The 24365-nt window shown below is 35.6% G+C and overlaps 1 protein-coding gene across 1 annotated transcript; it reads right to left on the reverse strand.

Moving 5' to 3' along the window:
- Positions 1-258: 258 nt before the first annotated feature.
- LOC107648293 (transcription repressor OFP6) lies at positions 259-1173 on the reverse strand. Its single transcript, XM_016352220.3, has one exon. The coding sequence runs from the start codon at positions 1070-1072 to the stop codon at positions 485-487; it is 588 nt and encodes a 195-aa protein (XP_016207706.1). The 5' UTR covers positions 1073-1173; the 3' UTR covers positions 259-484.
- Positions 1174-24365: the final 23192 nt, after the last annotated feature.

Genomic DNA, 24365 nt, shown 5'->3' on the forward strand with positions numbered 1-24365 from the left:
GTTATTATTATATATTTCGGAATAAATATATATGTTATTTAATTTATTTTAATATATATTTTATATTTTAATATGTATTTCATTGTGTTTTTTAATTTTTTTTATGCATAGTATTGATGTTTCTAATAACAATGAGGAAGAATTAATTAATCCCACTTCAAGAATTATGAAGAGCAATTGTACATTAATACGGTCATCATTTTCACTTGCTGTAAGAATTTGATCACATATTGCTAGACAATTAAACAAAGTGAGGTTAATAGAAAGAGTGGAGAATGTTTACCAACTCAGGAAATTCTATTTTCACAAAAGAAACAAATTTTACAGAGTCCGCATCACTCGTCAGAAGAGCTATTTAGTTCTTCATTCTGATCTCTCCCATCACAATTCACAAACATCAAACATTTCTTCTATGAAAATAACACTTCCCTAGTAAAATGAGTAATAACTACTATCTAGCTACTAATTAAAAGATTGTGATTCTCTATACAAGGTGGAATGGCTTATTATTATTATTACGGTTGAAGTGAAACCTGGCTGAAGAACTTGACCTTACAGAGAAGACCCCATTCCAGATCTCAGTGAAAGCTCTAACTATAACACCATGGTGATAGGGTGAATTCAGCTGAAGAAAACAGTTGAGAAGCTCCCTCAGGTCTTCCTTCGAGTATATCTCGTTCTCAAGAATCATCTGAAGCATGGAGTGCCGGAAATCCAAGTAAGGGTCATCGGAGTCTTTCTCCACCGCCACGCCTTCTCCGCCCGCTCGTCCGAGACCTCCGACTCTCCGAGCTTCCTTTACGTTCTCTGATGAGTCAGAGAAGTGAGAGGAATCAATGTAGCAAGGGGAGAAGGTGGTGTTGGTTGGGGTGGTGGTGCTTGTGGCGGTGTCGTTCTCGTTATGATTCCAAGAAGAGAGGTTGAAAAGTTTGTGTTTTTGGAGAGTGGGGTTCTTGGGTTTTGGTTTAGGGTGGAATATTCGAGAGAGTTTTGGCCTTCTGCAACTGCTGCCACACCCTAGTTTCACTGAAACTGTGTTCAGGTGAAGCTTTTTTCTGGCGGAGGTGGACATTGCTCTGTGTTTTCTTCTGTGACTGATACACAGAAACAGAGGAACAAAGAAGGAGAAGAAGAGTCAAAGAGTGTATGTGTTTTCTTGATGGTTGCTTTGGAAAGAGGCTTTGTATTTATGGGGATGAGAAAGGAGTAAAGTACCATTACTAAGCTCTAATGAGGAAGGATCTTAATTAATTTTGCATGTGACCATTTGAGGCCCACATCAGTGTACATGATGTTTCTAAGCTTGTAACTATTCTATAAGCATCTATTTGGAACAACGGATAGAGTTGGATAACAATGTTAAAAAAATAAAATTATTTTATTTTTATATTTTTAGTTATTCTTACACTATTTTGTATTTTAAATTTAAATTATTTTAAATAAAATAATTTTAGATTTTGTATTTCTAACTTTACTATTGGAGTTGCTTATAACAATATATTGAATATGGAAACTAGTAGTGTTTATTTTTTCAGAACACGTATTAAGATTATGTTTTATTTAGTTTGGTTAAAACATAAGTTTCATACATTATTTTCAGACATATTTAATTATTCAAGTATAAGTATCAATTATGTTGTTTAAATTAAAAAAATGGGCCATTAATTAATTATTATAAAAGGATATATATATATATATATATATAAAAGAATATTTTCTTATATTATTGTTAAATTTTTTTATTGTTTTACTATAATAAATTTGATTATTATTCTTATAGTACAATATTTAATGATTCTAATAATTTATTGTTTTATTCAAAATATATGAAATAATATGTATAAATATATAATTAATGTGTGATTAATTTTTAGTATTTATGTCACATTCTCTTAAGTATTTGTTGAATGTGTGAATAATTATTTTATATCTTTAAGGAAAAGTATAGGTGAACAATAATTCTAGTGAACAATATGAACAATAGGGTTACAAATGTAAATTACTCATAAATTTAATTAATGATGTAATTAATTTAATTATAATAATAACTATTTTTTAAAATTTAAAATATTAGATTTTTAGTAGGAAATAGTTACATGTTTCTTATCCTTTCACACATTATCTCTTCCTTCTCTCCGTGGACCTTTTTCTCTTCTGCACTCTCAACTCAGCCTCAACCTTCCGTCCGACACCACCGCCATCACCACCGGCGACCACCGTCGCCTACCTGCTCTCTCTTCCCTCTCTTCTCTTTTTCTTCCCTCTTTCTCCATTTCTCCTCAATCCCCTTTACATTACCTCTGGTCTCTGTGCAAAGTCCAACCCCGCGCGATAAATTCCAGTGCAACCCAACAGCGGTTGAGCTCTGTGCCGCTGCAACACCGCCTCTACTACCCCTCTCTTTCCATTCTTCCCCTTTCTCCAACACAAGTTCCATGCTTCCTCCTACTCGTGTTCTTTCGTTTATTTATTTTAACTAATTTTTAATTCTGCTTTTAGTGTTTAGATTAGGCTTAGATTAATGGATTGATACTTTTTGGATTCCAAAATGTTTGATGGCTGATTTTTCTGGATTGATTGCTGCTTGAATTGAGTTTAAAATCCATGTTTACATATTGTGCACACCATATGCTCGATGAAATGCCTGAGTGAAATTTTTTGTTTAATTCTTATGTTTGTCCAGCATTTGTCTTAAATTTTGTTATTTTCAGGCATTATAATTTAAAATTGTGTAATGTTATGCTATTTTTAATGATGTTTAGATTGAGTTTTGACATGGCACTTGATTATTAGTTTTGTTTAAACACAAAATTGGTTTAAAATTTTAAATTTAGTCATTTGATTAGTGTAATTTAAGAAATGCATATCATGTTTAGTTAAGTGAATTGAATGAAACTACCAATTTAGGTATGTTTTAAACATTCCACATGGTTGCCATTAGATTATTTTAAATTCTCATCCTTATGCTTCCATGCCATGCATGCACAAACAAATTTGGTCACAACTCACTTTACATATAGAAATATATGCTCTAAGTGGAGATGCTGTTCATTTTGAATGCTCACTAAATGTGTTTTTTTTTTTGTTTTTGCATTCTTTTTTATTTTTTCACGCTATATAATATTGCTAGAAAATATATGTACAGTTATGCATAAGATACAATATAGTACTCAAAGGTCCCAAACTTCTAATTAGCAAGTCTATAATACATACAACAGTGATTACTATTATAAGAAAAATAAATTAATTAATAAACAAATAAGGAGAAGAAGAAACAAGAGGGGATTGACAAGGAAGGAATTGAAGAAACGAAAATGGAGAATGGGAATGTATCATTCACATCCAAGAAGAAATAACGAGTTTTTTGACTTTTCAAAGCATACAAATAGACTTGGTTTTAGATTGTGTAAGTGTGATTCAGATGTAGCAAATCCATGCATGCTCTATATAAATACTTAATATAAGCCTGACTAATTAGGTGAGATTTTTTATGAGTACACTTTTCATTGTTATTATTTCTTGTAAGTTATGTATAGTAATAAATTTTTAATGATATTTTTGGAAAAAGTATTAATAAAATCTTTTTAGTTGAAACTTGTTTAATAGTACGGTATCTAATTAGTTTGTATATGTTTGATTGTAGGTCAAAGAATGTACGGACATTACTGGAAGTGATGACACGGATCTTGTTGATGAGGTTTGGTCTCTAGTATATTGCTGTTTTTTCGTGAACTGCATATTTAAATCGACCATTAATCCTCATGTTCATTGAATGATGTATGTTTTGAACTGATTCGCAGTTACCGGATCATAGTTGCCTTGCTGAAGACGAAATAGCAAGAGTTGAGATGCGATTTGAGCATTTGAAGCTGGCTTAGGATTTTTATGCAACATATGCAAAGAAAGTCGGTTTCGATTGAATAGCGTAGCGGATGGTTATTTGGTACCCAGATGGTTATTTTGTAATAGTCTTGGTGTGGTGTGTATAATTAGTTACAAATATGTTAAACTGAATATTCGATTTAATAGGATAGCGGATGGTTATTTCTTTTATTACCCAGATGGTTATTTTGAATAATCTGGGTGTAGTGTGTGTGATCAGTTGCAAATATTTTAATATGGATGTTCGATTCAATAGAATAGCGAATGGTTATTTTTACTGATACCCAGATGGTTATTCGTAATAGTCTTGGTGTAGAGTATGTGGTCAGTTACAAGTAATAAAGGTTGGATATTCGATTCTATAGGCTAACAGATGGTTATCTCTATTGTCACCCAAATGGTTATTTAGAAGAGTCTTGGTGTAGTGTGTAAATACTAACAAATAGTAGAGGTTGGATGTTCGATTCCAGATGATAGCGGATGGTTATTTTTGTTGGTAACAGATGGTTATTCTTAACTAATAACTTTTACGCTTCGCTAATATCTTGAAACAAAATCAAAGTAGTTAGAGAACTAAAAATGTTATTCACCATGGAAATTTATCCTTTCTGTTGTAACAAAATTCCACCACGTAAACAATGTGAAAAAGGTATTTGTGGTCTTAAGACTAAGGTCCAATTTGGGTTAACAACTTAAATAAGCTCTTTTGAAAAAAGAGCTTAAAGTAGAAGGACTTTTATTAATAGCAATTTATAAATAAGTTATTTTGTGTTGATTTTTAGTTATAAAAGTACTTATTTTAAAGTTGTAGTGTTTGGATAAATAACTGAAAAAATACAATTTTTTTACACAAGAGAATGGATATTAAAATTCTAATTCATAATAATCTTGATGGCAATGCAAAAGAAATTATTGTATAATTAGTACTTGTTTTATTGTGCATAATATGGTAGGTGAAAATAAAAAATGAATATGAAATGTGTGTCAATGTATATTTTGTTGCTATTTTTTAGTTTTTTATTGTGACTTTTCATAATTTAAAAGTAAAAAAAAAAAAGTAGCTTCTTCTACTTCCCAAATGAGCTCTAGGTACATCTATTGCTTTCTCTGATTCTGGTTCTTCCTCACAGGTTCATCAATAGTCCGCTCGCATTATTTAGAAAAGAAAATTTCACACGCATAAAAAATATTATTTTTATATAACTATGTATTATTCTTAAAATTTTAATACGAGTCTGTCTTTACAACATCCATGATCGAAAATAATAAAGTCATAAATATGTAGACATCAAATATTATGCAACTATAGTATTTACAACAAATTTAACTTATATCTAGTTAAGCCACCACTAAAAGCCATCTCTTTTTTGCATCCATCGTTTCTTACAAAATTAAACATCCGTAATTTATAGAAATTAAAAGTCAATCACATGAACCAGAAACATATAAAGAAAAGAACTCTAAGATATGAAGCCCAAACTCCATCAAATTTCATTACGTTCGCTTTAATCCAAGCATCCATGAACCATGTGATATTACTATGTTTGCTGTAATTTCAAAAAAAATGAAAATCAAACGCAGAACACCCACAGTTGTGCGCAACATGAGTAACATGCAGATAATAAAAAATCAAGTAAAATAAGGTTCTTGAAAGTGTAGCAATCAAAATTGAACTCTGATTACGAACGTCACCAACACAAGTCATAATATAATCAGCTTGATTGACTCCAGATATTAGTAACAATAGAAATTGCTTCCTAAATGCTTTATATCATGTCACAAGTCTAAATTTCTAGTATAATTTTTTCCGCTGCAAATATTAATAAAATCAAAAGGACCAATTAACTTGCAAAGTCAAGGCAACGCACTATTTATTTCGATCTGCTGTGCCAGAAGAACTATTCATATTCTATATAACTATGAATTATTTTAAAATTTTTAGCACGAGTCTTTACAACATCCATGATCGAAAATAAAAAAATTCATAAATATGTAGACGTCAAACATTATGCAAGTATAGCATTGACAACCAATTTAACTTATTCTAGTTAAGCCACCACTAAAAGCCACCTCTTTTTTTTATCAATTATTTCTTACAGAATTGAACATCCCTAATTCTTTGAATTTAAAACTCAATCACATGAACCAGAAACATATAAAGAAAAGACTTCTAAAATATCAAGCCCAAACTCCATCAAATTTCATACAGTTTGCTTTAGTCCAACCATCCATTAACCATGTGATTTTACTATCTTTGCTATAATATCAAAAAAATATGAATATCACCGGCAGAACACCAACAGTGGTGCGCATTATGAGAACACAGGCAGATAACAAAAGAACAAGTAACACAAGGTCCCTGGAAGCGTGGCAGTCAAAATTGAACTTCTGATAACGAAAGTCACCAACACAAGTCATAATATAATCAGCTTTATAGGCTCTAGATATTAGTATCAATAGAAATTGCTTCCTAAATGCTTTATGTCATGTCACAATGCGCAACTTTAAACATTCATCTAGTATAATTTTTTGCGGCTCAAGTATTAATTAAATCAAAAGGACCAATTAACTTGCAAATTCAAGGCAATGCACTATTTATATTGACTTAGTGACTGTTTTTAAAGTCTAAAGCTGGTATATTTAAAATGTTCCGAAATATTGATTGCGATGGTAGTCAAATATCCTAATTAAGATGTAAATAGAGTCTTCACATGGTCAAACTCAATGCCAAAACTATTTTCATTTAGATCCTATCCAATCAAATGCATCAAATACAAGTAGACATGTGAGGAAAAAGTAAAATATACTTTCAACTAAAACTAGAAAAGTGTAAATTTATTCCAAATTATAATTACAACTTTTTTCTTAAATAAACAAACAGGATACCAATTCAAACCTATCTCTTCAAAATCAAACATACATAATCAGACAATTGAATAGTTATTCAAACGTGCCACCCTTTTAGGTTAGGTATTCGGAAGAAAAAATGTCTACATCCTAAACCAAATTTCAAATAGCTGTGCCAAAAAAAAACCATCCATTTATGTATAGAAATGACTTGACTTAGATTGACTAAACAACTCATAAAGCAACAAATTTTAAGCATGTGCTTCACACCAATTGCTGACTAACTAATACCCGGAGGCAAAACAAACCCAAATATAGTCAACCATTAAAAAACAAGTCACGAAAAACAGGGTCCTGAGCAATATGCACGGGTCAGTATTTTTTCCAGTTTTCTTATCTTAACAAACACTTGAAAAACTCAAACAGGCCCACCAAGTCCTACAAGCAGCAAAATCCTTCTATACAACTCATAACATGAAAATTACTGTGAACATCTATGCAACCCATAACATAAAAGAACGACTATTGGGAACTGACCTTCAATAGCGGCATGCAAACACACCCCACGGTTGCTTTGGTGTTGCCCGAGGAAGACTCCAAGCGGCGCGAACATGCAGTGACTTCAACCTCCGGAGATGGCCGTTAACAGACAACGTGGGTGGCGGCTGGCCGACTTCCACACGACGCCGATTCGGGAATTCGCCTGCTGCTGCTCTTCTTCACAATGGAGGTGGTCGATTCGGCGATGGGCAGAATGGACGACGGAAAGGAGCAGAGAAGAAGCACTGGATATGAGTTGGTCCGAATTTCTCAATGCCGTTTCAAATGGGGTAGGAGAAGGGTACTAGTTCCTGAATGGAATTTGAATTGAGGGGAAAGGGATAAGTTTTTACGGGCTGGTCAAAAGGGGAGGGGAAGAGTGGGTGGGAATGTGGGATGATTACGATGTTAATAATTAAGAGGATTAAAATTAGGATTTTGGGAAGAGGGTGTATAAGATAAACTGTGTTAATAAGTTAATTGGACTAGTTTTTAGGGTCGGTTGTTCATATTGTTCAATAAAATCATTGTCTCCCTAGCATTTCTCTATCTTTAAATATGATATATTAAATTTGTCTCTAGCTATAATAAGAAACCCCTTACCCCTGTTCTTTTTTTAAGTTACTTGCTTGAACTTTATTGAATATATTGATGGTGATCTGAAGTGATCTGAACGCAGGTTTTCTATTTTCGTGAATAAAGAAATGCTGATGGAGGCATCTGGAAATTGGCCACAGGATCACATGTGGATTGAGAATCAGAGCCATTTGATAAGGGTATTGCCAACGCCATGGATATTTAAGTTAGCCAGTTCGGTCGTTATTTGAGAGATTGGGATCAATTAATTAGAGAGAGAAAATGCGTACTTAAACACTATATTGTGTATGAGATTTGGGAGATCCATTTCAAAGGACCAAGGGAGAAGCTGACATGACATGACAGCAGGCAAGCAAGAATATACGAATTAAAATTTTATAACGCCGAGTTTTATATGAATCCCTTAAATTAATCGCTTCTTGGTTTAATGATTCCAAGGTGTGTATTATTTTAATTGATACTACTTAGCATTGCAAGATTGAAAAATGAATAGTCAATTGTGTATTCAACTTATTAGCCACTCGATTTTCGTTCACCGTGTAGGAATTAGGATTCTGAACTATATAGTATAGTATAATGATCACATACTTACAAGAGCATCGAATGGCATCTGACACGAATTTCCCAATTTCGTCTAAGATTAAAATATTAAACAGCTAAGAGTTAGAGACTCGTCATAATTATACAGACTACCTAAAATCGTAGACCACGGGTTCGGTCTATGCCATGAACTTGAACGATTTTTGCGACATGTTGTTGCCATTGTAATCCTGTCCAACTAGAAACAATAAAATCCAACAAATAATTAATACTAACCAATTCACCTTTTCTTTTTAAAATGAGAAGAAGATATATTTGTACATATGATCTAAATAAATTTATTATCTAAATAAATTTATCAAGTTTTAGAATTTAACTTATGTTTCGGGGTTGAAATATTTTTGTGATGGTCATTGAAAATAAATGGGTTCGTGGTCTGAAATTTTTTTTAACGTATGTAGTAGATAACACGTCATCCTAAGTAATTTTTAAGTATTTTATTTAATTTTTTTAATTTTTAATTAAATGTTTTATAATTTCTAATAGAATTTAACAAATAATCAAATATTTGAAGTTGAGACAGTGCTTTTATGTTTTTAGAAATTTTGGATTTAAAAAGTAGTAAAAATCAACGATTTTTCACAAAGAAAACACAAAGGAAATAGAAGCGTGGTCCAAAAGGCGTGGCTCAAGAAACAAAAGTGTGTCTAAAGGGAAGGAAACTGGAGCCCAAAACACATACAGTCATACTTGAGTTATAGAAGTCCAAATGAGGTGGTTTTAGTTACGTTAGAAATATAACGTCCAGAGCTTCAGAATGATATGCATACGTCTATAGTGAGCAATTAGTTTCAGCCACGTACTATGTAAGACTCAGAGCTTTTGAAAAAGGGCTATCATGAGCTAATTTCAAATTCAGTATTTCTGTAGCTTTAATTTCAGAAATTATCTTATTCAAGAAAATTAAAGCAAGTTTCGATTTATTGAATTTGAAATAAATTGAGATTATTATCCATTTTTACAATTATTGGATTATTTTCTATATTTAAGGTATAAAGTTGGTAGTTGTGAAATAATAAGGATTTCTATATGTTTTGGATTAAATAATTAATATTTTAAATATTAATACTGGTATTTTGGAAAATGAAGAAATTAAGTATATTATTTCTAATTATCTGATTTGAACATTTTATTGAAAATAATTTGTGAAAGTGATGAACAAATAGTATTTTCTATATATAATTAGTGTTGGATTTAATTGAGTTTCAATTACTATATTGCCCCTAACCCTAAGTTTCAAAAAGGAAACCCTAATCCTATGCCCAGCAGCCGCCACCCTTATTCTCCCCTTAGCAAACCTGCAACACGCATGCTTTCCCCCTTCTTTTCCAAATTCATACTCAGTAACAATAGAGAAAAAGAGAGGCAGAGAGCTACGGTAGGAGAGGAAATAAGCCATGCTGCGCTGCCGCCGCCATCGTCCTCACTGCGCCTCACCGTGAGCCGCGCTACTGTCGCCGGTCACCTCGCCGCCGTGTCCAGATCGCGTCCAGTCCTCGTCACCGCCGCTCATCCTCACCACCGCCGGCTGCGTTGTCCCCGCCAAGCCGCCGAACCTGCCTCGCTGCCGTGCCACCACGCCTCGCCATCGAATCAACCTGCTGCTACCACTGTCACGGAGAAGAGGCGTCGAAGAGGGGCAGAACTCGAGTCTCGTCGCCGCCGTCCATGGGGCCTCAAGCTGCGTCGCTGTCACCGACAAGAGGGGGAAGACGCGAGCTGGAGGAGCAAGATGAGTCCTTCTGCCTCCGTTATTCTGGTCTGCTGAGAAAGGAAAGATGCTACCTTTGTGCTTCACGGTCGCCGACGAGCACGGAGAAGAGGAGCTGTAACTGCGTCACTGCCGTTTGGAGGGCTATGCTTGGCCGCCGTTGTACCGTCCTGCTTCACCGTGGCTGAGCTCTACCACTCCCAGCCCTTTTTGGCCTGTGATGTTGTTGCGGGAATCGCTACAGGAAGAGGAGCAGGCTGAGTCACCGTGATTTGGGCCGCTGTGACTTTCGGGATCACCGAAGGAGCTCCGGGCTGAGTTTCTCCCACCAGAGACCCTGCTGCCGTTGCCAGAAAAGTTTGCCGGTAAGGGTTTTAATTTGTGGTTTCGGTCATTTTGGATTTTGAGAAGGTTTTGATGCTGCGCGATTTTTATAGTTGATCCATCGGAGATTTTGGCTGCCGCCGGAGCTGTTGCCGGGGCCGGTTCGAAGTCGCAGCTGCTTCGTGTTGTTATTCCGGTAAGAAATTATGTTTCGAGAAGCCTCGGGTTAGTTTTCTGTTGTGTTTGGTTAATAAACGAGTTTTGGTAACGTGGGGTCGAGTCCTGATTATTATATGTTGCGATTAGTGTTGCTTTGGTTATTGCGAAAGTGGCTGGGAGCTGAGGTTTTGGTTGCCGTCAGTTCGGGTTGAGGCAGAAAGGACTCTGAGACGTTTGGATTTTGGAATTTGCGTTTTGAGGTAGGGGCGCTTTCCGAAAATTATATTTTAAATTGGAATTATTATATATGGATACTGATGTGAGAAAATGTGTATTTGGTGATTGTATCGGCCTTATGTATTATTCGATTGTGTCGAAAGATTATGAATGTTTGTTTGGCTGAATTTGTTGTGCGGCTTTGTGAAATGGAATGTTTGAAGTTGATTCTTTAAAGAGTTGTAATTTGAGTTTAATCCGTTGGAAATTGATTTGAGTTGAGTTGACTCTCTTGATAATGTGAAAGATAGAATACTCTTTGAAATTCAGCCTGGTTTGCTTTAATTAGTTTGGTTTTGATAAATGATTGGTTGCTGAACCGTTTCTTTAAAGCTTTGGAAATGTGTTAAATCGGTTGATATTTATTCGATTTTGAAACGGTTTCCTTGAGATATGAAAATGAGATGATTGTTGGATTTAGCTTGCTTTTGAATTGATTTCTGGTTTTGAGCTGTTGAAAAGGAATGAGGAACGGTTTAGTTGGGACCCGAACCAGGTGGCAAAAGTCCAAGTTTTAGGGGAGGTGCTGTCAAAATTTCTACAAAATCCTAGTCTTGTTTGAAAAGTTATTTAAAAGGGGTTGGATTCGAGAAATTCTATTATTTGATTTATTAAGAGAATATTTATGTTTTCAAGCTTAACTTATTTAATGAACCTTATGCCTTGAGTTCGGCTTATTTAGAAACTGAATTATTTTTACCATTTGAATCACTGAAGGAAAGAATGATGCTCTAATATTGATTTCAATATAAAAAGGAGCTTTTAGTGATTTTAAAGGAAGCTAGACTTTTGATTGAGTAATAAAGTTTGAGGCATTTTGGAAGAGGTTAGAAAAATGGGTTCCAAAAAGAAATCTGAAAGTGGTTTGATTCAAATGAACCGGTTCCGTTTCAAATATGTTGATTTTTGGACCAGATGGGAACTTGTGATTTTGTATGGTTCGGTTTCATAATAAATTCAGTTTTATTTACTTGAGCCGAGAATCTATGATTTTAAGAGTTTCAATGAATTTTAAGGAATTGATATAGATTGACCTTCCCTAAAGACTTGAGACTCTACCGAGAAACTTTTGTTATAAAATTCCATTGTTGGATGGATGATTTTGAATACTTTGAAATAAATCCTTAACTTGCCATGGTTATGGAAGTTTTAGAAAGAGAAAGCCGAGAGTGGCTTTGTTTTAAAAAGGAAACTTACTTTGAGTAAAAGGGGCTTATGAGCCTGAGATGATTTGAGAAATGAGATCCTTAAAGCCAAGGCTGAAAAGAGTTGAAACTTGATTTCAAGGTGAATGGATTGAGAAAAGTGATTTATGGCTTAAATGCCGATGTATGAATTTGATGATGTTAAATGGTGGAAGTGCTATTTTGTTATGAGCCGGAATGGCTGTGTATGCTATTGAACTATGGCTGATTGCCGAATGAGTTGTGGGTCGTATGGCTGATTATGAATTATGAGTTTAAGCCGAAGGGCTGTATTTATTGATAAATTGGCTGGTTCTGGATTGAACTGTGAGCCGGATGGCTGAGATGAATGTTGTATGTGAATATGCTTGTGTTTTCTCTCTGGTTGTAAGGGTGACAGGGCACCGATACCCTCTAATGGTGACAGGGCGCAGATACCCTCTAATGGCGACAGGGCGCATATACCCTCTAATGGTGACAGGGCACATATTCCCTCTAATGATGTTAATACGCAACACAGAGACTGTGCCCGGGTTAGCTACCGGACACGTCGGGTTGGCTTGATAACCGACAGATGATATCATCAGCCACTAGGGACAGACATGCATCATATGCATCTATGTGACATTGTTTGGGTGTGCATATTGTACTTGATTTGCCTATGTGATTAACTGCTAATTGTTCTACTTGCTGTAACTGTTTGTTTGTGTTTGAACTTCCTATTTGTGTTTGCAACTGGGACTCTGTTGGATTGTGATGATTGGTTGTTGGTTGGATTTGTTTGGGCCTAGGGTCGTGGTTGAAATGAGATGGACCGATGGTTGGTTTCGGTTTTGTGTGTTTCCGGTTTGGAAATATATAAAAGGCTATTTTGGTTCAGTATAGATAAACCTTTTTGAAAGGCTTTTGATGTTTTTGAGAATTGAATGGTTCCTCTTTCAGAAAAGATTTTCGACTTCACTTTTATTGAAAACTGTTGTTTTTGAAAAGAGGTATAAGACGGTTATTAATCACTGGTACGGTTTATCTTCACGTATCCTATTACAGTAATTCCCAAAAACCCTCTACTGAGAACCCTTTCGAGGATGATGTTCTCACCCCCTACATTTTTCCCCTTTCAGGATATGGGCGCTGAAGTCTCGAAGAGTTTATTTAGTTGTTGTTGTGATGCTCTGTATTGCTTTAGATTATTTATTGTACCCTCGCCTTTATCTTGATATATTCTGTAAGAGGGTTAGGAATTGTATTGGGTAATGCTTGTAATATTATTTATATATATGTATATATATATATGGATGTACTCTTTATGAGTTTTGTAAGTTGCATGGTATCTATGGATGTATGTTATCGGATGAAAGTATTTTTTTGGGAGCGGTTTCGCGGTTTAAAGTTTTAAACAGGCTCATATTTTAGTACTAAATAGTATAAGTGTCGTCGTAATGTCCGAGCTATCAGAGTCGCGCAGCCGAAAGCGTGAGCTTTGGTAGTTAGGGTGTTACATTATGGTATCAGAGCAGTCCTTCCTGTAGAGCCTGAGGAATGGACCGACTATGCTTTAGTTGCATACTCTGAGTGTTTGTCATGTAATAGGTCTTGTCGAATGACGAGAATTAGAGCTTTATGCACATGACGGTCTACTGATTAACGCTGTTAGTCTCGCATTGCATAATTCTCGGTATTAAGTTTGGCTGGCTTAATACTAGTGAATTATGTATATGAAAGCACTGATGGGTTATCATAGATGAAATCCGAGTTTTGAGTAAAGCGAATCGCGGGTTTTGGAAAAGTTGGAAACTATTTCTCGAGGCTATTCAGTTGTGTGTCTTAAATTTTGTTCGAGTCGACCTGTTCTTTTATATCCTAACTTGAAGTTCTTGTTTGCTAGTCCTTTTTGAAAAGTAATTTGATTTTTCAACTCTATTCCTCTATCCATATGCATTCTTGTTTGACCTTAAGTGCATATGCTGGTTTAAGATCCTTGTTGCATCTATCTTCCTCTGTTTGAGTTCTTCTTGATTCAAGTATTCTTTGATATAGCCTTGAACTTGTCTTAATGTGCTGTGACTTTTAACTCCGGGTTTCGAGTTCATTCTTAGAGAACTTGTTGATTCAGTTTTCCTCTTATTTGGCAGTGATTACAACTAATTTTGAGATTTTTATAAAAATTGCTGTTGACTAGATATACACTTATCTATATGTGGAACTTTGAAGATTTCTTATACAGTTTAACAACTATTTATTTCTAATGCCTCAACTGTACTTTTTCTGGTTTATGGAACTGCATTTACTTTAAATTACAATTTGACTTTCTAGTAATTTTACTATAGTTCCAATGCACATCTTCAATTGATTATGTATTTGGGGTATTTTTCAAAATTCTGGAAAGAAAGGGGATTCTTCGCTTTTATTCCGGTTGATTTTTGTTGATAAACTTTACCTAAATTATTTTTAACTTGAGTTCGGTTTAGCATACTACATTGTTGATGCTATTGTGATTCTTTTAAAAATGTTGGACTCATGGCTTTCTTCTTATGAGCGGACTAAAGTCTCTTTTAAGCTTTTCATCTCTATGAATGTCATACGTGATTTTGTTTTTAATTATACATCTACCTTTTGGGAGCACTACAATCAATCTCAACTTTCCTTTCTCTGGTGAATCTCATTCTTATGAGTCAGTTTGAGTTGTTTAAAAAAATGGTGCATCGTTTATCCTCTCACTGTCTTTACAAGAGTTTTTGTCAAAGATTTATCCTTGAAAAATTACTAATGATTGATTTGTCTTTTCCTATGACTTTTGTATTCTTTTGAATCAATTGAAAGCTTGTTTGATGTTTCATGCCTAGTGGATCTTGTTTGAATTATCTTGGTTTAAGATCCTTTCTTGCATGGCTTGATTCCTTTTTAGTACATCTTAAACTCCTTGAATATCCTTCTGAGATGGTGATTTCAAGAACACTTTTGGAGCCTTGTTTTGAACTTTTTAAAGAAGTTTTGAATTCTCTTTAAGGCAGTTCTAAACTAAATTTATTTTTCAACTGCTTGATTGTAATGGAAACCATCGTTCAACTTTGACAAAGTTGTTTTAAAGTGGCATGCGCTATTTTAAATGAGGTTTTGGAAAGCTTCCTTTTTTAGTGGGAATCGGTTCGTTTGTAACGCACTACTTATTTCCTTTACCAAATTGTAAGCAAATTTTTACTTCGAAGTTTCTTTTCTAAAAAGAGTTTAACTTCCTCTTTCGTACTTGCTATAAATGTTCTACACGCTTGTTTTAATATGAAATTTTGAGAATTTTGAACAAGCATTTAATTACTTCCGAGTTTTTATGAACTGCTTTTGGTTAAGTTGTGCATCTAATTATCTTTCTAAAATATTTGAGGGAATATTTTAGCTCTTAGCCAAAGTTGTGTGCATTTGTTTTTGGAACTCTACAAAATCTACTTCAACATGAAATTGTATTGAAGTAAAGCCACATTTATGCTTTTGCTACTCTCTTGAAGAATGTTTGTTGCTTAACTTTTCTTCTAGACTGCAAAGTGGTTTTTCCGTAAGTTTCTGACTCTTTCATGAATAATGTATCCGAAAGTATTTGTAATCATGCTCTTGAGTTCTATGAGCTTTGTCTTGGGTTTGAAATATTCTCTTCTGTAAACCTCATGCTTCCTCGACTCAGCTTGAGTTTGTTCCAAACTGATGCGCTAGTTTTCTTCTTATTGATCCTATTGAACTTCTTTGATCCAAGGGTTATCCTTGAAGTTGTCAATTGATTTATTTCTAGCAAACTTCATTGCTTGAGCGTCTTTGTTTATCTGGGAATTGGATACATTCTCTTAAATCTATGAGCATTATCCTTGATATTGTTTCTCCGTTCTAAATCTTGTATCCTTCTGAGTAGACTCGAGGATTGTTTTGATATCACGTATGATCTGTAGATGTAGTAACGCGATGCGTTAGTTCCTTAAGACGTGATATGTCTATACGGAAGTTGAAGCGGTAGGTGTGCAACGTTATGAGTTGTGAGAGTTTTGTTCCTTACGAATGGGTTTGCGGTTGTTAGGCTTATGATTGGTCATGAGGTTGTAAAATGATTGGTGGAGTTGGGGAAATTGAAGTTCTGAAGTGGGAACAAGATTTGTCAGCGAACGTTATGCCGCTGTTTAAATACCAACATGCTTTGCAGCCTTTTACCACACTAATTACCACTTTGCTTTGTGGACGCCTATCTTGATTTGCACCCTATTTTGGCACCTCAAGTTTTTGTAAAGCCTTGAGATCATGTGACCTTGTGCATTGAGCCTATCTTGTAATGTTTGCCTTGCAATCACACTCCTACCTTTGTATCCTTATGCATACGACAATCCCAGTATTTGAAAACCGTATATATGTTGATATTTTGAGATATTTTTGCTTCTCCCTTAAATATGTTCCAGGGTGAACTGTTATGAAATTTTTTTCATTTTGTAACAATTTTCGAGGGCAAAAATTTTTATAAGGTGGGTAGAATGTAAGACTCAGAGCTTTTGAAAAAGGGCTATCATGAGCTAATTTCAAATTCAGTATTTCTGTAGCTTTAATTTCAGAAATTATCTTATTCAAGAAAATTAAAGCAAGTTTCGATTTATTGAATTTGAAATAAATTGAGATTATTATCCATTTTTACAATTATTGGATTATTTTCTATATTTAAGGTATAAAGTTGGTAGTTGTGAAATAATAAGGATTTCTATATGTTTTGGATTAAATAATTAATATTTTAAATATTAATACTGGTATTTTGAAAAATGAAGAAATTAAGTATATTATTTCTAATTATCTGATTTGAACATTTTATTAAAAATAATTTGTGAAAGTGATGAACAAATAGTATTTTCTATATATAATTAGTGTTGGATTTAATTGAGTTTCAATTACTATATTGCCTCTAACCCTAAGTTTCAAAAAGGAAACCCTAATCCTATGCCCAGCAGCCGCCACCCTTATTCTCCCCTCAGCAAACCTGCAACACGCATGCTTTCTCCCTTCTTTTCCAAATCCATACGCAGTAACAATAGAGAAAAAGAGAGGCAGAGAGCTACGGTAGGAGAGGAAATAAGCCATGCTGCGCTGCCGCCGCCATCGTCCTCACCGCGCCTCACCGTGAGCCGCTCTACTGTCGCCGGTCACCGCGCCGCCGTGTCCAGATCGCATCCAGTCCTCGTCACCGCCGCTCATCCTTACCACCGCCGGCTGTGTTGTCCCCGCCAAGCCGTCGAACCTGGTTCGCTGCCGCGCCACCACGCCTCGCCATCGAATCAACCCGCTGCTACCACTGTCACAGAAAAGAGGCGTCGAAGAGGGGCAGAACTCGAGTCTCGTCGCCGCCGTCCATGGGGCCTCGAGCTGCGTCGCTGTCACCGGCAAGAGGGGGAAGACGCGAGCTGGAGGAGCAAGATGAGTCCTTCTGACTCCGTTGTTCTGGTCCGCTGAGAAAGGAAAGATGCTACCTTTGTGCTTCACGGTCGCCGACGAGCACGGAGAAGAGGAGCTGTGACTGCGTCACTGCCGTTTGGAGGGCTATGCTTGGCCGCCGTTGTATCGCCCTGCTTCACCGTGGCTGAGCTCTGCCACTCCCAGCCCTTTTTGGCTTGTGATGTTGTTGCGGGAATCGCTACAGGAAGAGGAGCAGGCTGAGTCACCGTGATTTGGGCTGCTGTGACTTTTGGGATCACCGAAGGAGCTCCGGGCTGAGTTTCTCCCACCAGAGACCCTGCTGCCGTTGCCGGAAAAGTTTGCCGGTAAGGGTTTTAATTTGTGGTTTCAGTCATTTTGGATTTTGAGAAGGTTTTGATGCTGCGCAATTTTTATAGTTGATCCATCGAAGATTCTGGCTACCGCCTGAGCTGTTGCCGGGGCCGGTTCGAAGTCGCAGCTGCTTCGTGTTGTTATTCCGGTAAGAAATTATGTTTCGAGAAGCCTCGGGTTAGTTTTCTGTTGTGTTTGGTTAATAAATGAGTTTTAGTAACGTGGGGTCGAGTCCTGATTATTATATGTTGCGATTAGTGTTGCTTTGGTTATTGCGAAAGTGGCTGGGAGCTGAGGTTTTGGTTGCCGTCAGTTCGGGTTGAGGCGGAAAGGACTCTGAGACGTTTGTATTTTGGAATTTGCGTTTTGAGGTAGGGGCGCTTTCCGAAAATTATATTTTAAATTGGAATTTTTATATATGGATACTGATGTGAGAAAATGTGTATTTGGTGATTGTATCGGCCTTATGTATTATTCGATTGTGTCGAAAGATTATGAATGTTTGTTTGGCTGAATTTGTTGTGCGGCTTTGTGAAATGGAATGTTTGAAGTTGATTCTTTAAAGAGTTGTAATTTGAGTTTAATCCGTTGGGAATTGATTTGAGTTGAGTTGACTCTCTTGATAATGTGAAAGATAGAATACTCTTTGAAATTCAGCCTGGTTTGCTTTAATTAGTTTGGTTTTGATAAATGATTGGTTGCTGAACCGTTTCTTTAAAGCTTTGGAAATGTGTTAAATCGGTTGATATTGATTCGATTTTGAATCGGGTTCCTTGAGATATGAAAATGAGATGATTGTTGGATTTAGCTTGCTTTTGAATTGATTTCTGGTTTTGAGCTGTTGAAAAGGAATGAGGAACGGTTTAGTTGGGACCCGAACCGGGTGGCAAAAATCCAAGTTTTAGGGGAGGTGCTGTCAAAATTTCTACAAAATCCTAGTCATGTTTGAAAAGTTATTTAAAAGGGGTTGGATTTGAGAAATTCTATTATTTGATTTATTAAGAGAATATTTATGTTTTCAAGCTTAACTTATTTAATGAACCTCATGCCTTGAGTTCGGCTTATTTAGAAACTGAACTATTTTTACCGTTGTAATCACTGAAGGAAAGAATGATGCTCTAATATTGATTTTAATATAAAAAGGAGCTTTTAGTGATTTTAAAGGATGCTAGACTTTTGATTGAGTAATTAAGTTTGAGGCATTTTGGAAGAGGTTAGAAAAATGGGTTCCAAAAAGAAATCTGAAAGTGGTTTGATTCAAATGAACCGGTTCCGTTTCAAATGAGTTGATTTTTGGACCGGATGGGAACTTGTGATTTTGTATGGTTCGGTTTCATAATAAATTCAGTTTTATTTACTTGAGCCGAGAATCTATGATTTTAAGAGTTTCAATGAATTTTAAGGAATTGATATAGATTAACCTTCCCTAAAGACTTGAGACTCTACCGAGAAACTTTTGTTATAAAATTCTATTGTTGGATGGATGATTTTGAATACTTTGAAATAAATCCTTAACTTGCCATGGTTATGGAAGTTTTAGAAAGAGAAAGCCGAGAGTGGCTTTGTTTTAAAAAGGAAACTTACTTTGAGTAAAAGGGGCTTATGAGCCTGAGATAATTTGAGTAATGAGATCCTTAAAGCCAAGGCTGAAAAGAGTTGAAACTTGATTTCAAGGTGAATGGATTGAGAAAAGTGATTTATGGCTTAAATGCCGATGTATGAATTTGATGATGTTAAATGGTGGAAGTGCTATTTTGTTATGAGCCGGAATGGCTGTGTATGCTATTGAACTATGGCTGATTGCCGAATGAGTTGTGGGTCGTATGGCTGATTATGAATTATGAGTTTAAGCCGAAGGGCTGTATTTATTGATAAATTGGCTGGTTCTGGATTGAACCGTGAGCCGGATAGTTGAGATGAATGTTGTATGTGAATATGCTTGTGTTTTCTCTCTGGTTGTAAGGGTGACAGGGCACCGATACCCTCTAATGGCGACAGGGCGTAGATACCCTCTAATGGCGACAGGGCGCAGATACCCTCTAATGGTGACAGGGCACATATTCCCTCTAATGATGTTAATACGTAACACAGAGACTGTGCCTGGGTTAGCTGCCGGACATGTCGGGTTGGCTTGATAACCGACAGATGATATCATAAGCCACTAGGGACAGGCTTGCATCATATGCATCTATGTGACATTGTTTGGGTGTGCATATTGTACTTGGTTTGCCTATGTGATTAACTGCTAATTGTTCTACTTGCTGTAACTGTTTGTTTGTGTTTGAACTTCCTATTTGTGTTTGCAACTAGGACTCTATTGGATTGTGGTGATTGGTTGTTGGTTGGATTTGTTTGGGCCTAGGGCCGTGGTTGAAATGAGATGGACCGATGGTTGGTTTCGGTTTTATGTGTTTCCGGTTTGGAAAGATATAAAAGGCTATTTTGGTTCAGTATAGATAAACCTTTTTGAAAGGCTTTTGATGCTTTTGAGAATTGAATGGTTCCTCTTTCAGAAAAGATTTTCGACTTCACTTTTATTGAAAACTGTTGTTTTTGAAAAGAGGTATAAGACGGTTATTAATCACTGGTACGGTTTATCTTCACGTATCCTATTACAGTAATTCCCAAAAACCCTCTACTGAGAACCCTTTCGAGGATGATGTTCTCACCCCCCTACATTTTTGCCCTTTCAGGATATGGGCGCTGAAGTCTCAAAGAGTTTATTTAGTTGTTGTTGTGATGCTCTGTATTGCTTTAGATTATTTATTGTACCCTCGCCTTTATCTTGATATATTCTGTAAGAGGGTTAGGAATTGTATTGGGTAATGCTTGTAATATTATTTATATATATGTATATATATATATGGATGTACTCTTTATGAGTTTTGTAAGTTGCATGGTATCTATGAATGTATGTTATCGGATGAAAGTATTTTTTTTTGGGAGCGGTTTCGCGGTTTAAAGTTTTAAACAGGCTCATATTTTAGTACTAAATAGTATAAGTGTCGTCGTAATGTCCGAGCTATCAGAGTCGCGCAGCCGAAAGCGTGAGCTTTGGTAGTTAGGGTTTTACATACTACCATCATCTTTGGGACACGAAAAAATAGCGCCCCGGACAAGTCAAAATGCAAGCCCAACATGTTCCAACTCTTAGGATGCAACAATTAAGATCCAACCTTAATTATCCACATCATCAAAAGCCTCAATCATATTTAGAAGTGTTGAAGATCTAGAAGATTAGTTATTAATTCTTTCTAGAAGCATAAGAAATTTGGTTGTTAGGATTTGATTTGAATTATCGTTTTTAAATTTGTATTAAAGTCAAAAGCTTATCTTTCTCTCCGAAAGATAAATAGTTATTTTATCTCTCCTAAAGACAAGATTAGTTTAGTTTTGAATTTGAATTCTATAATTTAGGCTATGAATAAGTGAGCATAGTTCAAAGAGGAGATCATCAAGTCTACGAACTACTTCTCTTCTTCTTGTTTTTCTTACTTTCTCATGGGTAACTAATTCTCTGTCAAGGGATTAGGAGCTCTGTTTATGTTTTTCATGGATAATTAATCTAGGTTTATTTTATTTCGATGTCTTGCATTGATTTATTTCATGATTGAGTTATTCGTTCTTCATTCATATTAGTGAATTGGAAGGTAAGCTAATTCTTTTTAGATTCTTGTATTATAATTGAAAATTTTGATATTTGAATCAAAGCTTGAAAACTCTTTCACATGACTATTTGAATTTGGCTAGAAATAGTGGTTCAATTAGTGTGCAACATTTGCATGATTTTAATCACTCTAATTTTGAATAAGTAACATATAATTCGGAACAACTTTTAAAAATCATGTTTTCTTTTAAGATTTAATTGGACATGACTAGCTTTAATACGTGACAAAGAAGAAAAAAGACAATCAAACATGGTTGAAAAACCAGAATTATCTAGAAGGTCTAAAAAATAACTGAGACTAGCTGCTAGATTAGCAGATTATGAAGTTGGCAATGACAATGATTCGTCCCATGAAGAATCATCAATTTTGCTCTATTTTCAGATTGTGAGCCAATGAACTTTGAAGAAGTCTCTAGGTGAAAATAATTGGAAAAAAGTAATGGATGAGAAGATTCATGTCATTGAAAAGAATGACACATAGGAGCTAACAGATTTTATCGAGAAATAAGAAGCCAATTAGAGTAAAGTGGGTGCACAAAACTAAGTACAAACTCAATTACTTTGAAGTATTTTCTCTTGTTGCTAGATTAGTATGATTATTTCACTCTCGATTTAAAATAAGTGAAAGATACATCAAATGGATATTAAGTCTGCATTTCTAAATGGCCCTTTAGAAGAAGTGTATATTGAGCAACCTACAGTATATGAAAATTTTGGAGAAGAAGATAAAGGTTATAGGTTGGACAAAGCTTTGTACGGGTTAAAACAAGCACCAATAACGTGGTACAACAAGATTGATTCTTATTTCATTAAGAATGATTTTAGAAAATGTCCATTTGAGCATGCGCATTATATCAAGTTTGTTAGATCTAGAGATATTTTGATCGTGTCTCTTTATGTTGATGATTTGATCTTTACCAACAACAATTTAAAGATCATCGCATAATTCAGGGAGGTTATGATAAAACACTTTGAAATGACAGATGTGGGCTTGATGTCTTATTTTCTTGGCATTGAAGTCGTTTAAAAAGATGATGGAATTTTTATTTCTCAGAAAAAAATATGCAAACAACATTTTAAAGAAATTTCAGAAGGAGCACTCAAAACCGATTCCTAATCTAGTCGAAGAGAACTTCAAGTTGCTAAGAAAAGATAAAGGAAGATCAGTAAAACCCACTTATTACAAAAAGCTTGATTGAAAGTATGAAATACTTAACTGTAACCAAATCAGATATTGTGTTTAGAGTCGAATTGCTTAGTAAATTTATGGAGGAGTCTTGTAACAACCATTTACAAATAGCAAAAAAGATTTTTCGATATATTAAAGGTATTTTAAATTATGGTATTTATTATGAAAATACTAATGAAGTAAATCTTGTTGGCTACACTAATAGTGATGGGACTAGAGATATAAAAACAAGAAAAAGTATTTTGAAATTTGCATTTCATCTTGGTTCTAATGCAATTTTATGGTCTTCAAAAAAAAAAAAGCAACTTGGGCTACACAAGTAATATGGCTAAGAAAAATTCTGGAATGATTAAACGAGAATAAAGTATTTTAACAATGATATTTTGTGATAACAAATTAGTTATTACACTTTACAAAAATTCAGTATTTCATGAAAATCGAAGCATATTGACATTTGGTTTCATAAAATTAGAAAGTTTGTGAATGAAAAAGTGGTGATTGAATCTTGTTCTACTGAAAAAGAAATAGCAAATATATTTACAAAATCGTTAGAGGCCGAACTATTTTACAAGTTAAAGATGTTTGAAATGGTTATTCCTACAAAACTTCATTTAAAAGAGACAATGTTAAAAAATTAAAGTATTACTGCCATATATATATACTACAAAAAAAAAAGGTCTATGGCCACGCTTTTTTCTTGCCACGTTTTAAAAGCGTGACCAAAAGTGGTCAATGGCCATACTTTTATGAGGGTGGCGATAGATTAGAAATTTGGCCACTTTTTTTCTTGCTACGCTTGAAAAGCGTGGCGAAAAGGATCTACGGCCACGCTTTTATAAGGGTGAGAATTGATTCGAGATTTGGCCACGCTTTTTTTTTCACGCTTAAAAAGCGTCACCATAGAAAGAAACAGACACGCTTTAAAGCGTGGCGATAGAATTTTATTATAGTGACATTTTAAAAGCGTGGCCATTTCCTACAACTCTTTTGGCACGCTTCCAAAGCGTGGCCAAAAAGGTTAAATTTTTTTTTTTCGAAAATGTTATCTTTCTCTTTCAACCCTAAAACTCTTCCAACCCTTTGTATTCACCCTAAAAATGAAAGCCTTCCAAAGAATCCTAAACTCTTCAATAGAACTTAGTACTCCACGACCCCAGCAATCCGGAGAACATCGCCGGCACTCCCTATTCCGGCACACTAACCTTACCCCTTTTTAATTCACAAACCCTAACCTAACACCCACCCCACCGCACCCCCTTTCCCCTCACAACAGCGTCGCAGCCCCATTCCCCCTTTTTCCCTCTCCAGCGCACACAACACAATACACACATGCACCACCTCACCCACACGGAAGAGGAGGGCTCGAGAAAGGAGACGCCGCCTTGTTGCCAGCTCCGTCGAAGACCAGCCCGCCATCGCTGTCAAGTAAAACCTGAGAGAGAGAGTGTGCGACAATGAGAGAGGAGGAGCCGTCACCAAACGCGTCGTTGCCGCTGGAGGAGCTTCGCTCTTCGCTGTCGCCGAGGAGGGGAAAGAGGAGCTGCTCCCGTCGCACCAGTCACCGTCGTGCTTGCTGGTTGCCGATGAGGGAGCCGCGAGAACCGTTGC

This window comes from Arachis ipaensis, chromosome B6 (genome assembly GCF_059453495.1).
Source record: "Arachis ipaensis isolate K30076 ecotype BB chromosome B6, ASM5945349v1, whole genome shotgun sequence".
In the NCBI taxonomy this organism is placed as follows: domain Eukaryota; kingdom Viridiplantae; phylum Streptophyta; class Magnoliopsida; order Fabales; family Fabaceae; genus Arachis; species Arachis ipaensis.